At 48.1% G+C, this 13094-nt stretch overlaps 1 protein-coding gene across 1 annotated transcript; it reads right to left on the bottom strand.

Moving 5' to 3' along the window:
* Nucleotides 1-9522: 9522 nt before the first annotated feature.
* Nucleotides 9523-12955, bottom strand: FOS (Fos proto-oncogene, AP-1 transcription factor subunit). The gene is made up of 4 exons (XM_027066184.2): nucleotides 12644-12955; nucleotides 11622-11876; nucleotides 11099-11206; nucleotides 9523-10974 (listed from the first exon to the last, which is right to left on the bottom strand). Exons 1-4 carry the CDS (start codon nucleotides 12782-12784, stop codon nucleotides 10333-10335), a joined length of 1146 nt encoding a protein of 381 aa, XP_026921985.1. The 5' UTR covers nucleotides 12785-12955; the 3' UTR covers nucleotides 9523-10332.
* Between the last annotated feature and the right edge of the window lie 139 nt (nucleotides 12956-13094).

Below are 13094 nucleotides of genomic sequence, written 5' to 3'. Positions count from 1 at the left end.
GGCCGGGAATAGGGGGCGGGGCGAGGCGGGAGTCCGGGTCCCAGCCTCCTCCCGACGGGCGGCTCGCGGGCTGCGCCAAATATGGGCAGAACGGAAGCGGCGGACAGACGTCACGGCGCCGGGTGGGGGCCGCGCTGCGGGGCCTGTGACGGGAGGCGCTGACGGCGCCTACGTGTCACCATGGAAACCAAACAGTAAATAGAGGACTCGCGAGCTCCTGGCACGGCTTGACCCTGCGACCTGGCCAGAAGCAAAGGACCGGAAGCTGGGACGGGCCGGGACAAACCTGGGCCTGGCAGACGCGGGCAGAGGAGGGGACGCCGAGAGAGCACCCCCTCGGGAAGCCAGCTATCCCGCAGCCCAGGATCCAGCAGGGATGGGTCTAGAATAGAAAGAAGCCCTTCTGGACCAGAAGAAGGCTTCCTGTCCTTTTTGAAGGGCTTCTATTGGCCTGCAAGGTTGTTGGGGATATTGGTTTCGTTTTGTCTTTTCTTACTAGCGGCTAAGAATTCAGGGATCGGAGCCACATTCCCCGGCTCGGACACCAGCTCTGCCACTCCACTCGGATGATCTCGAGGAAACCGCAGTCATTCTGTGCCCCAGATTATTTTATCTGTAAGATTAATAGCAAGACTTACCTGCTAAGGTTGTATTAACGAGTTAATGTAGATACTAGTATGTGGGAGTGTGTGTTTGGAAGAATCTGGCCCGTGGTGAGCCAAATCAGTGCTAGCTATTTTTATTCCTAAGCAGCAGAACAGTAGCTTACCAAGTATTAGGCAACTACTAAATCACAATATTGTTGTAATGTTTTGTTTTCTTGATCGTTTTTCAGTTTTAAAATGAATAATTGTAAAGGAATTTTCCACTTTAAAGCTAATATTAAAATTTAGTGAAGTATTGCCTGTATTAACTGAAATGTATATTTACCAAATAAAAATAGCACACCTCTGTTTGCACCGCCTCACAGTATTAGATTTTAAACGCAAAAACTCCACACGGTCATAAATAAGAACAGAACTGAAGTCACTCCAGTTCGATTTCTCATTCACTGTTGTCCGTGTTTATTTCAAATCTATTTAAACACAGTGCTGGGTACTACCATAGGTTGGAGATGTGCATTGCACCCAAAACAGTTTCAAATGACTCTGAACCATTACAAACGTACTGTTGAGATGGAGGCATATAGCTAAGTCCACGTGTTGGGGACCAACTATTAGTATAACTGAGAGTTTCCTTCCATGTGGCATACAATGCATTAAAGGATCAGTGATTTTAAAAATGAAGCTTACGTACGCATTATGAAAAGTTGACAGTAATCCCAGCAACTGTTTACAACTCGAAGCAACAAGAGACGTTCTTTTCAGGAAATACTTTGTCACACCTAAAGTTGACAGTTCATGGCATTAATAAAAAAGCAGACCAACTTTAGTTGGTTTTATTAGGTTTACATTCTCAGCACGTACTGTGACCTCTTGTGGATGAGAGGCCCTGGGTTGACCCCCCCCCCCCAGTAATTCCTACCTCCTGGTGTCCATGCCTTTGTGTAATTCCCTCCCCTTGGGTGCAGGTGGAACCCAAGACTTGCCTCTAAGCAATAGAATATGGCAAAGGCGATGGGATGTTACTCCTGTGATAAATAATCTGCAATATTTATATATTCACCTGTATCTATTTCTATATAAAGGAGATATATACATCCATTTTACCAGCACACACTAGTAGGTTCTCCTGGCAGGCTTGCCGAAGTGGGCAACCATGTTGAGAACGCAGCCTCTGTGATCTGAGGATGGCCAGAGGCCAGCTCAAAACAGCCAGCAGAAGGTCAGGCCTTAGTTACAAAATCATGAGGAAATAAAGTCTGCAACAACCAGAATGAGTTCAGAAGCAGACCCTTCTCCCTTCAACCCTCCGGCTGAAAACTCAGCTCAGCTGACACCTTGACTGCAGCTTTATGAGACCATGGACAGAGGACGGAGCTTACCCATGCAGTCCACAGAAACGAAGAAATACGTGTGGCTTCTGGCTGCTAAGTTTGCGATAATTTGTTGTGCAGACGCAGAACCCTAATCCGCCCGCTTTGCCCGCCCACACAGCTCCCACCTCACCGTTGTGGTGTAGCACCTAGCACTACATACACTTCTCGGGCCTTCCATCCTAAATGGTGGGGTATGGGCCCCTGCAGTGCATTTCCACCGTGGTCACCTGATGTCGTCAGAGTTTTGAAGCTGGAAAGGGAGCTCCGAGATTTTTGAAATCCGCTCCTGATGGGGTAATCTCAGAGGGGCTAGAGGCTCACCCTAAGTCACATAAGTACATATTATTTTAAGTTTACTTATCTTGAAGTAGAGAGAGAGAGAGCACAAGCAGGAGAGGGGCAGAGGGAGAGGGAGAGAGAGAATCCCACACAGGTTCCGCACAGCCAGCACAGGAGCCCAATGTGGGGCTCGAGCACACAAACTGTGAGATCATGACCTGAGCCTAAATCAAGAGTCAGACGCTTAACCGACTGAGCCACCCAGGAGCCCCATAAGTACCTACTTAGGAGCAGATTTTAACATTCTAGCAAAACAGTTCAGCACGTCAGACTTCATAGTCACAAAGAGCTCATTTCAAATCTCTGATCTGCTACTTCCTAAGAGTGTGACCTTGGGCAATGTGATATTTTTTTAGCTCATTTTCCTCATCTGTAAGATGAAGATCCTAATAATATCTGCATCATCGGGCTGTGGTGCGGACTTAACGAGAGCATCCATTCAACAAAATAATTATTGTATGCCCAGTATGGGCCAGTTACTAGAGGCAAAATGCTTAGCGAAGCAAATACAGTCCCTGATTTAGCATTGCCTGTGAAGTGCATAGCACAGCCTGGCATATAACAAGCACATGTGAAATGTTAGCCATTATCACTATTATATCCTAGGGCTCCAGGTCCAATCCCAACCACGTGCCTCCAGACGAGCTCCATAAGCTCACATCATAGAACATCTATTGTATAAGTGAACTGCCTACATCACCCTCCCCCGCCCCCGCCCCCGGGTATCCCACAGGCTTGGCAAACTCCACACGTCCAACATGGAACTTACTTTCTTATTCCCCAAACCTACTCTTCTTCCTGCGGTCACAGTCACACAGCCTCCATGTATGTCGAGCCCGGTGAACCTGGGAGTGACTGGGATTCCTCTCCCTCCCTCACCTCCCACATCCACTCAGTCACCAGGTCCCAACAGTCCTACCCCCTAATTACCTCTTGTTGCCTCTGCATTCCCACCACCACTGCCCCGGTCCAGCCTACACACAACTGAAGCAAGTAAATACCAGGCTCTTCATGATCTGGCCACAGTTACCTCTTCCTGACCTATCTCCAGCCCCCTCCGCTTTGATGCTGCAATATTAATGTAAACAAAATCAAATGCACTGCGGGGATGCTCTATAATCACATCCCCCTCCTTTCCTTCCTCCCCCCCCCCCACCCATATTTTATAGTCCAGCAAAAGCAAGTGTGTTGTTTCAGGAGTGTGTGCCTTTACGGAGATATCCCTCTGCTTCCTGAAATCCCTCCACCGGCCACTCGCTCATCTGGCAAACTCCATCCATCTTCAAAGCCCAGCTCAGAGATCACTGGCTCGGAGACGCCCCCAGATAGAGTTCATCACTCCCTCTTCTGCATAACTGTTGCATCTGATGTTTTCACCATTACGGTGTATTATGATGCACATGTTTACGTGTCTTTCTCCCTTACTAGACCATGAACTCTTTGAGTACAGGCCTATGCCTTTCTCATATCTGAAACCAGCACCTGATAAATCATAGACATCCAGAAACTTTTTATTGAGTTTAATGAAGCCCATGCTTGCCCGAGAGGGTAAATATTTTCTCCCCTGACCCCCATCTCCCTTAATTATAGAGATGATAAATAATAGCAAACACTTCTATACTGTAACAGGCACCCAATACATACTAACTTTTTTTAAGACTTGCAATAACCCCAAGAGGTAAGGTACAATTATCCCCCTTTTACTTAAACTGAGGTGCAGAAAGGTGAAGTAACTGGCCCAAGGTCAAGGAGCCAGGATTCAAACCTGAGTCGTTGCTCTGAACCACTCTGCTATATTGGATCCAATTCCTCAAATCCAAATTCACTTATATTGTTTTGGTAATTACAGCTGTGATGACAGTCTCGTAGTTGATCAAAAAGCCTGCAAATCAATCATTGCTTCCGTAGATCTGACTGCACACTGTTCCCCCAAAGTAAACATGGCGGCCTTCTGCTCCTCATCCTTTGACAAGACCTCCTTCTGAGGCCCTGCTCCTAATGTAACCATCGATCAAACCCCTCCGGATTCTTATTCTAATCAACTGATTGGACCAAGCAAAGCGCTGCCTTCTCAGTGTGAGCCGAAAGTAAAAAGGGCTTATTAGTCAAGAAGAACCGATGGCCATCAAGCCAGGCAGCCTCCTTGGGACAGTGGCCAAGAACCCTTTCTGCCCTTGGGCAAAGGAAAGGCAACTTAGTGAATGAGTGTGTGGAGTCATTGAAATGAATTGCTTTGAACTAAACCCAGTTTATGCTTCTGTCGCTTTCTCCTGTGTGCAAAGAAAGTAGCCATCTATCCAGCCAGTGTCCTTCAGGGATTTTGAACTCATTCATCAGGATTCAATACACTCTATTACCAACTGCTATTCCTCAGGTCTGGGCATATTCTTGATGATTATGATGATATGATGATAAATGATGATTATGATGATAAGATTGATATCAGTAATGATAGTAATAACAGCTAACCCTTACTCTTCTATTCTTTTTTTTTATTTAATGTTTTTCTTTATTTTTGAGGGAGAGAGAGAGCAAGCAGGGGAGGGGCAGAGAGAGGGGGACAGAGGACCCAAAGCGGGCTCCGCACTGACAGCAGTAAGCCCAACGTGGGGCTTGAACCCACGAACCCCCAGCTCATGACCTGAACCGAAGTCAGAAGTTCAACTGACTGAGCTACCCAGGTGCCCAGTCTTCTATTTTAATGCAAACTAAATTGTAGGTTTTATAATTTAGCATACCAGTTTGTAGGCACTCCAAATGGATTTGTGTGATAGTCTAAAATTTCATGTGGGGGCGCCTGGGTGGCTCAGATGGTTAAGCTTCTGACTCTTGGTATCAGCTCAGGTCATGATCTCACAGCTCCTGGGTTTGAGCCCCACCTTGGGCTCTGTGCTGGCGGTGCAGAGCCTGCTTGGGATTCTCTCTCTCCCTCTCTCTCTCTCTCTTTTTCTCTCTCTGCCTCTCTCCTACTCTCTTTCTCTCTCTGTCTCTCAAAATAAATAAATAAATAAACTTTAAAAAATAAAATAAAATTTCATAAGAATAAGGGTGAAAACCATAATTTTGTTTGTTTCTTTGAAGATGGTTATACCAGGGTGCCTGGGTGGCTCAGTGGGTTGAGCGTCCGACTTTGGCTCCGGTCATGATCTCTAGGTTCGTGAGTTCGAGCCTCACATCAGGGTCTATACTGACAGCTCAGAGCCTGGAGCCTGCTTTGGATTCTGTGTCTCCCTCTGTCTCTGCCCCTTCCTCACTTGTGCTCTGTCTCTCTCTGTCTCTCAAAAATAAATAAAAGCGTTGAAGATGGTTATGCCTATATTTACCATACGTCCATTCTTCATTTGATGTTGAAACATTTCTCAATTTGTAAATTTGTCTCGAAGTGTCACTGACCTGCAGTATGCTTGTATTTTGGGGACCTCTTAAAATTCTTTCCCACTCTAGCTAGTGCCCTACCTTAATACTGTAGAACCCTTGACAGGAATTTTTTTAAACAAAGGAAATGCTTTTCTATCCAGGAAGAAGTCCGTGAGGTACACAGCTTTATCTTCACTTTTAAATTCTACTTATCTCCTTTTAGATTAATTTTGTAAATTTCACCTGCCTTCACTTATTCATCCATCTTCATTCATTTAACAAGCATTCGAATGCCTAATAGATACTGGGGAAACAGAAGTGATCAAGACAGAAGAGATCCCTGCTCACATGGAATTTACAATGCAGTGGTGAAGAAGGGCCAAAACTCATTAAAAAGGAAAAGAAAACATAAATTAGATGTTGCGGACGGTGACATGTGCTATGGAGAAACAAAGCAGGATGATAAGACAGAGTCATGTAGGGGCCCCTGGGTGGCTCAGTCGGTTGAGCGGCCAACTTCGGCTCAGGTCATGATCTCATGGTCCGTGAGTTCGAGCCCCATGTCGGGCTCTGTGCTTATGGCTCAGAGCCTGGAGCCTGTTTCAGATTCTGTGTCTCCCTCTCTCTGACCCTACCCCGTTCATGCTCTGTCTCTCTCTGTCTCAAAAATAAATAAACGTTAAAAAAAAAATTAAAAAAAAAAAGAGTCATGGAGAGGAAATGTGTGCATAAATCACTTCAGATAGAATGATGTGGGAAGGGCTCTTGAAGGAGGTATCCTTTGAGCTGAATCCTGAATGACAGGAAGGAGCGAACCTGGGGAAAGAGGCCCAGACAGAGAGACAGCAAGTGCAAAGGCCCTGCAGCACGATCAAGCCTGCTGTGTGTCTGGAATGGAAGGAAGGCTGGTGAGCAGGGGCTGTAGGGGAAAAGGACAAGATGGGGATGTGGAGGAGAAATGTTCTTCCCCTATAGTCAGCATGGGACTGACAGCTCCTTCATGTGAATAGCAAAACAGCACACCTTAAAGCGATCTGATGTTCAGCATTCAAATGATCCTCAATTCTCATTTGTTTTTTGATTATTTGACTATTCTGTGCTTCGAGGAAGCCTCAGACACAGTTTAAAGGTTGATTTTTTGTTTTGTTTTAGATTTTTTTTTGTTTGAAAAACACTGAAACTTCAGGTGCTCTCCTAAGAGTAATCATCCGAGAATTTTTACTTTGCCTCAGTCTCGCTTCTGTCCTTTAACTAAAGATGGCGTAATTGATTTGCTTTCATTCACACCTAGAAAGTTGCTGTTGATACGAAATTATTGTTCTTAGAACAAATGGCTAAATGCTACCTTTTAATTTTAGTAATTGAGCAAGATGCAGGGATGTGCAAAGATTACAGAATCTATAATCCACCATTATATAGAGATAAATATTTTTTCTTCTATTCTTTTTTTATCTAAAATTAATTTGGAGCTGGAAACCCAATGGCAGGGTGCTCACTTTGAAATTGAATTGGGCAGAGGTCAGAGGAGCCAAGGATAGAAGTGGGGTATGTGTTTGAAGCCAGACATAAAAGATGTGAAATCCCCATTGCTTAATATCATAAAAGGGTCTGGAATAGGAGAATTTAGAGAATATGTGTGGAATGTACTTCTGCTCATGGAAATAGTGCAGAATGTCTGCATTCAGCCACCAGGCCGATATTTATTATCCCTGTACTAAACCCCAGACACTGAGACAGGTCTGGGGATCCATTGATGAGCCAAACCAGACATGTTCCCCCATAAGAAAATGACCCTCCCATCCTCATTCCCATCCCCTTCTATCATATGTGTATCTTTTGTATATTGTGGGATAGTTGTTTTGTTGCGACCAGTGTGAGGTCGTATCTTGTGGGTAAAGATCAGTCTTTCCCAAAAAGAAGTCGACATTCCTAGTATCCATCATCCATGGGAATTGTTGAATCCTGAGTCAGGAAAGGAAGATTTGGAAAGAGCCCTTTGGCTGAAAGAGAGGGAATTCCTTTCTTCTCTTGATCCCATGAGAATAGTCTGCAGGGAGCTGGGTGAGATGTCAACCCTATGGAGGATACTCTGTCCTCCGAGAAGCCTGGTAAGGGATTCCTTGTGTGCAAGTACCTCTCCCTGGACCTGTAATGCGGTCTTGTCGATGAAGCAACCTGTTCTTCGCTGGGTCATGGTGAAATAGAAGAATGGTCTGTGTCTGGGCATAGGATAAGGCTGTCAAAGGGAAAGCAATGTTCTTTCTCTATAGTCAGCGTGGGACTGACAGGGGTCATTAGCCAGGTCCTGGGGGAGCAGTTCAGTGTCCAAAGCTGAGGTCCAGCCACCCTTCTCCACCTGGGAAATCTCCTTCTGTGGGTTGTTATTCCTGTATGCGAAAGCAGGGGAGGGGGGTGGCTAGCTTCTTTACAGGGTATCTCACCTTGTTATTTCAGATCTGGGTGTTAATTACAGTAATTTTGTAATTAGTCTAGGCTGCATTTAAAGGCTACAGAAAATTTACCCTCTGAACAGCAAATAGGGAGTCTAAAGCCTCTTTCATCACTGCAAGACAGGCAAAAGTAATATGCAGTCGTATGCGATCTATCAGTGTTCTTAAGAGCCTAAAGCAAATGGGTTTCGAATGTCAATTATTCTGCAGGCACAGGGAGACCGTAGGTGAGAACATCAACCTCAATGGAACTGTCATTTTCAATTAAAACTTTCAACTTGACTGAGTGTGACACCCCATAACCACTCAGTGATTTTCATTATCACCAAAGCATGGGGAGGCTGGCACCGAAGCTCCCCTTCCACAGAGCAGGTGTGGGGAAACATGGCCTCTGGCTTCCACACATGGTACCGGCCTGGTATCTGAGAACAGGGTGGGGAAGGGCCCTGGCTCTTTTCTTTGTGGTTTGTGCATGTGCGTGTCAGGGCCCCATTACTAGAGGTGTCCCAGACAAAGGTCATGTTCTTCTTAAAGATTCTAAGTTAAAGCTTATTCAGAGTCATGTTGACTTCTCCTTAATGAGCTGTTATGTAACTTTTTATTTACCGACTGATCAACCATTATTTGAACTGTTCAAGATCTCTTGCAAATTCTCAGGGCCAGTTTTCTCTTCCCCCAGTGTAAACAGAATGGCAGGCTTATGATGTTAAAGAAATGTCAGCAATTACAATGCATTTATTACCGAGGGATAGGACAGTAGCCCTCCTTTCCTTGTGAGAATAAAAATAGCCCAACTAAATGTATGCTCGAGTTAAGGCCTGAGTTTTGTTTCTTTTTTTTAGACCAAACATTAAGAGGCAGCTCAGCCTTAGGGATAGGATAAGGTATGAGGAAGTTAAGATTCGATCTCACTGGTGGAACACTGAGAAAGGCATGCATTCTAAACTTTCTTCAATTTGCTCACCTTGAAGGTGAAAGTAACCCCTCACCTAATTTTGAGGGAATAAAAAGTTAAAGTGATTTGTGCAAAGCTCAATTCTGTTTGCTTAAAAGGATTCCTTTAAGATCAAGACCTTTCGGTTTAATATTGGCACAATTAGATTTAAATATTTCCCCCTTGGACTTCCAAAACAGAGAAAGAGGCAGGAAGACGCGTTCCCTCAAAAGCTATATAGTACAGTCGGTTGCTACCCCAGAATCTGCTAGGGAATCTTAGCCGCCCCAGATGAACCCATATTTGTAAAATATTCCCAACATCAGCTTTAGAGTTTCCCTTTCCTTTTCAATAAGGGATCAAACGAAGGGGCGTGTCCCCCTCCAGGAGCTACCCTTCTTGACAAACTGGTCTCTGATACCTTTCAGGATCTTAAACAAAACTTCCAGAATAAAGAGCACAAGTTTGGTCGCATTCAACTTAAATGCTTTTATTGACAATGTCTTTGAACAATAAGCAAACAATGCTTAAATTTTTCATTCAAATTCACTTTCCACATGTCAAAAGACCTCAAGGTAGAAAAAAATAAAATAAAAATATAAATATCTGAGGATCCATCTTAATAAATAAATTAAAAACACAATAAAACGTTTTCATGGAAAACTGTTAATGTCAGAACATTCAGACCACCTCAACAATGCATGATCAGTAACGTTACGATGAACATTGATGTTGAAGAAAAAACTACAGTACATGGATATAGCTATTTATTTCTATCTACCAGAAAATAAAGTCATATCTTTTCTTAGTTTAATATTGGTCATTGCTAATCAGAACACACTATTGCCGGAACACAGTACTTATTGTTAAAATCAGCTGCACTAGATACAATTCGAAAATATCCAGCACCAGGTTAATTCCAATAATGAACCCAATAGATTAGTTAATGCTATGAGAAGACTAAAGAGAAAGAGATAAGAGACACAGACCCAGGCCTGGCTCAACATGCTACTAACTACCAGCTCTCAGATGTGTCACTGGGAACAATACACACTCCATGCGTTTTGCTACATCTCCGGAAGAGGTAAGGACTTGAGTCCACACGTGGATGCTTTCAAGTCCTTGAGGCCCACAGCCTGGTGTGTTTCACGCACAGATAAGGTCCTCCCTAGGTCTACGGGAACCCTCGAGGGAAGACGTGTTTCTCCTCTCTGTAATGCACCGACTCGGGCAGCGGCTCTCGTGGGTGCCTGCTGCCTCCCCTCCCCGCCTGCTCACAGGGCCAGCAGCGTGGGTGAGCTGAGCGAGTCAGAGGAGGGTTCGTTGCTGCTACTGCCCTTGCGGTGAGCAGCCCCACAGCTGGGGAAGGAGTCAGCCTCAGGGTAGGTGAAGACGAAGGAAGACGTGTAAGTAGTGCAGCTAGGAGTACAGGTGACCACCGGGGTGCACAGAGGCTCCAGCTCTGTGGCCATGGGCCCCATCCCCAGGGAGCCACCATGCAGGGGCTCCCAGTCTGCTGCATAGAAGGAACCAGACAGGTCCATGTCTGGCACAGAGCGGGCGGTCTCGGAGCCGCTGGGCCTGGACGATGCTGGGAACAGGAAGTCATCAAAGGGCTCGGCCTTCAGCTCCATGCTGCTGATGCTCTTGACCGGCTCCACGGAGGGCTTGGGCTCAGGATCATTGAGGAGGGGCAAGGTGAAAGCCTCCTCCGACTCGGGGGTGGCAGCTTCCGGCAGGCCCCCGCTCAGATCTAGGGAAGCCACAGACATCTCTTCCGGGAAGCCCAGGTCATCGGGGATCTTGCAGGCGGGTCGGTGAGCTGCCAGGATGAACTCTAGTTTTTCCTTCTCCTTCAGCAGGTTGGCAATCTCAGTCTGCAAAGCAGACTTCTCATCTTCTAGTTGGTCTGTCTCCTGCACACAGAGGGATAAAGCAAAGCATAAGACACAGGCTTACTCAAGCTCCCCTATACCCAGTCGCCAACTTGCTCCCAAAGTTTGAAAAAAGGAGTGACCCGCCCCCCCAGGATCTACCCACCGCTTGCAGCGTATCCGTGAGCTCCCGCCTCCGGTTCCGGCACTTGGCTGCAGCCATCTTATTCCTTTCCCTTCGGATTCTCCTTTTCTCTTCTTCTTCTGGGGACAACTAGAAAAATAATTTTCAGAAAGGCCAACAGTCAGTGACAAGGTCTGCCATCAGCTCTGTTCGGCCACCCCAGGGAAACTGGCCCTTGGGGCTTCTCAGCTTCCTGGCACCTCGGCTGGGAAGCCATTTCCAACCTGCCGTTGTGGGCTAGGTGTGACTGGCATTTAAAATCAGGACAAAGAGCCCGGTTCAAAAGCAGGAGGTAGGAACCTATTAGGGAAGAAACTATTGCAGTACTTCTTGGGGCAGGGCTACCAGAGTCTGGCTTGGGGTGGAGATGGCTTGGAGCCAGGGGTCCCCGTTCAGGATGAGCGGTGAATTGCATCGGTGGCTTCGCCCTATCTACTGTGCTCCCAGTCTCCACCCACGCCAACCCATGCCCCCTGCTGAGAGAAGGCGCAGAAGAACTCCTCACCTGTTCCACTTTGCCCCTCCTGCCAATGCTCTGAGCTCGGCCTCCTGCGGTCACGGTCTTCACGACTCCAGCCCTGGAGTAAGCCCCGGCTGAGGGGGCGGGGACTCCATAGGGGTGGGGGGCTCTGGTCTGAGAAGGAGCCACGGAGGAGACCAGGGTGGGCTGCACCAGCCACTGCAGGTCCGGGCTGGTGGAGATGGCAGTCACCGTTGGGATAAAGTTGGCGCTGGAGACGGCCAGATCCGTGCAGAAGTCCTAGAACGAAGACAGGAGGGGGAGCTGACGTGAGTGAGCAGGTTCCGGACACCGGTGGCGACAGCCGAGTTTCCAGTGCCGCATGCAGCAGGGAGAGAGAGGGAGAAGCGTGCCCTGGACTGCTCTCGTCTTTTTATATGCCCCTCATCTTGGATGGAAGGTCTCCCCGTTTCCTCCCAAGAAATCCGCAACGCAGTGCCCTTCTCCTCCACCCTGCTGCTGCGTCCCCGTTATCCCTTCGGCATCACCCGCTTGAAAGGGGGTTTGTTATAAATATCCCTGACGTCTGCGCTGACGCAGGCGCCGCTCCGGAGTCTCCTGAATGAACTCGCTTTTTATCAATGAAACTGCCTTACACACCCGCCTGCTTCGCCCTCCTCCCCCGCCCCTCCTCCCTGCTCCAGGCAGCTAGGGGAGGGGGAATCGCCGCTTTTTGCCGCCTCCCGGAGGAGCCAGGATCGAGTTCGCGAATCTTTGCTTGGGACCTGTTTGCCCCAGCTCATGTCAGAGACCAGTCAGAGAGCGCGGTCCCAGGGCAACTCAGGATGAGCCTGCCGCGGGAGAGGAGGACCGATTCTTACTATGACAAGCGTGCGTGCACTCGGAACAAGTCCGGGGCTCTCCGAGATAGGGCTGCTCCGGCCGGGGCAGCCTCCCTCCCCGGCCCAAGGGGTCCCCGACTCGTCTCCCCGAGCGTCCCGCCCCCCGTGTCTCCTCCCCGGTGACCCCGAGCCCCGGGCCCCGCGGCGGCGCGAAGCCAGCCTCACCTGCGCATTGACAGGAGAGCCCATGCTGGAGAAGGAGTCGGCCGGTGAGTGGTAGTAGGAGAGATTGTCCCCGGCCGGGGAGGCGCTGCTGCAGCGGGAGGAGGACGCCTCGTAGTCGGCGTTGAAGCCAGAGAACATCATGGTCGCGGTGAGTCTAGGCCCGGGCGAGGGGCTGAGGGGCAGAGGCAGGTAGGAGCTGTGGGCAGAGCTGGGTAGGAGCGCGGTCACTGCTCGTTCGCTGCGCCGCCGCCGCCGCCGGCTCTGTCTCGACTTCTGGGCTGCTCGCTGCAGATGCGGTTGGAGTACGAGGCGCCGCAGCCACTGCCTTTATAACAGCATTCTATGAATGAGCAGCCACACGTCATGGACGCGACCATCGCGGCGCTGGGGGGGTGGCGAGCGGACCTGGACACCTCTGCTGCCTCCTTGCCGCCTCCGCCGCCCTCGCAGC

This window comes from Acinonyx jubatus, chromosome B3 (assembly GCF_027475565.1).
Source record: "Acinonyx jubatus isolate Ajub_Pintada_27869175 chromosome B3, VMU_Ajub_asm_v1.0, whole genome shotgun sequence".
In the NCBI taxonomy this organism is placed as follows: Eukaryota; Metazoa; Chordata; class Mammalia; order Carnivora; family Felidae; genus Acinonyx; species Acinonyx jubatus.
This window is presented reverse-complemented; position numbering and strand designations above follow the sequence as displayed.

Coding starts and splice junctions, on each gene's coding strand:
- FOS (XM_027066184.2), bottom strand. CDS start 12,784: ATGATGTTCTCTGGCTTCAACGCCGACTACGAGGCGTCCTCCTCCCGC. Junction 11,877..12,643: donor GCTCTCCTGTCAATGCGCAG/GTGAGGCTGGCT, acceptor TCTTCGTTCTAG/GACTTCTGCACGGATCTGGC. Junction 11,207..11,621: donor GGAGGGGCAAAGTGGAACAG/GTGAGGAGTTCT, acceptor TTATTTTTCTAG/TTGTCCCCAGAAGAAGAAGA.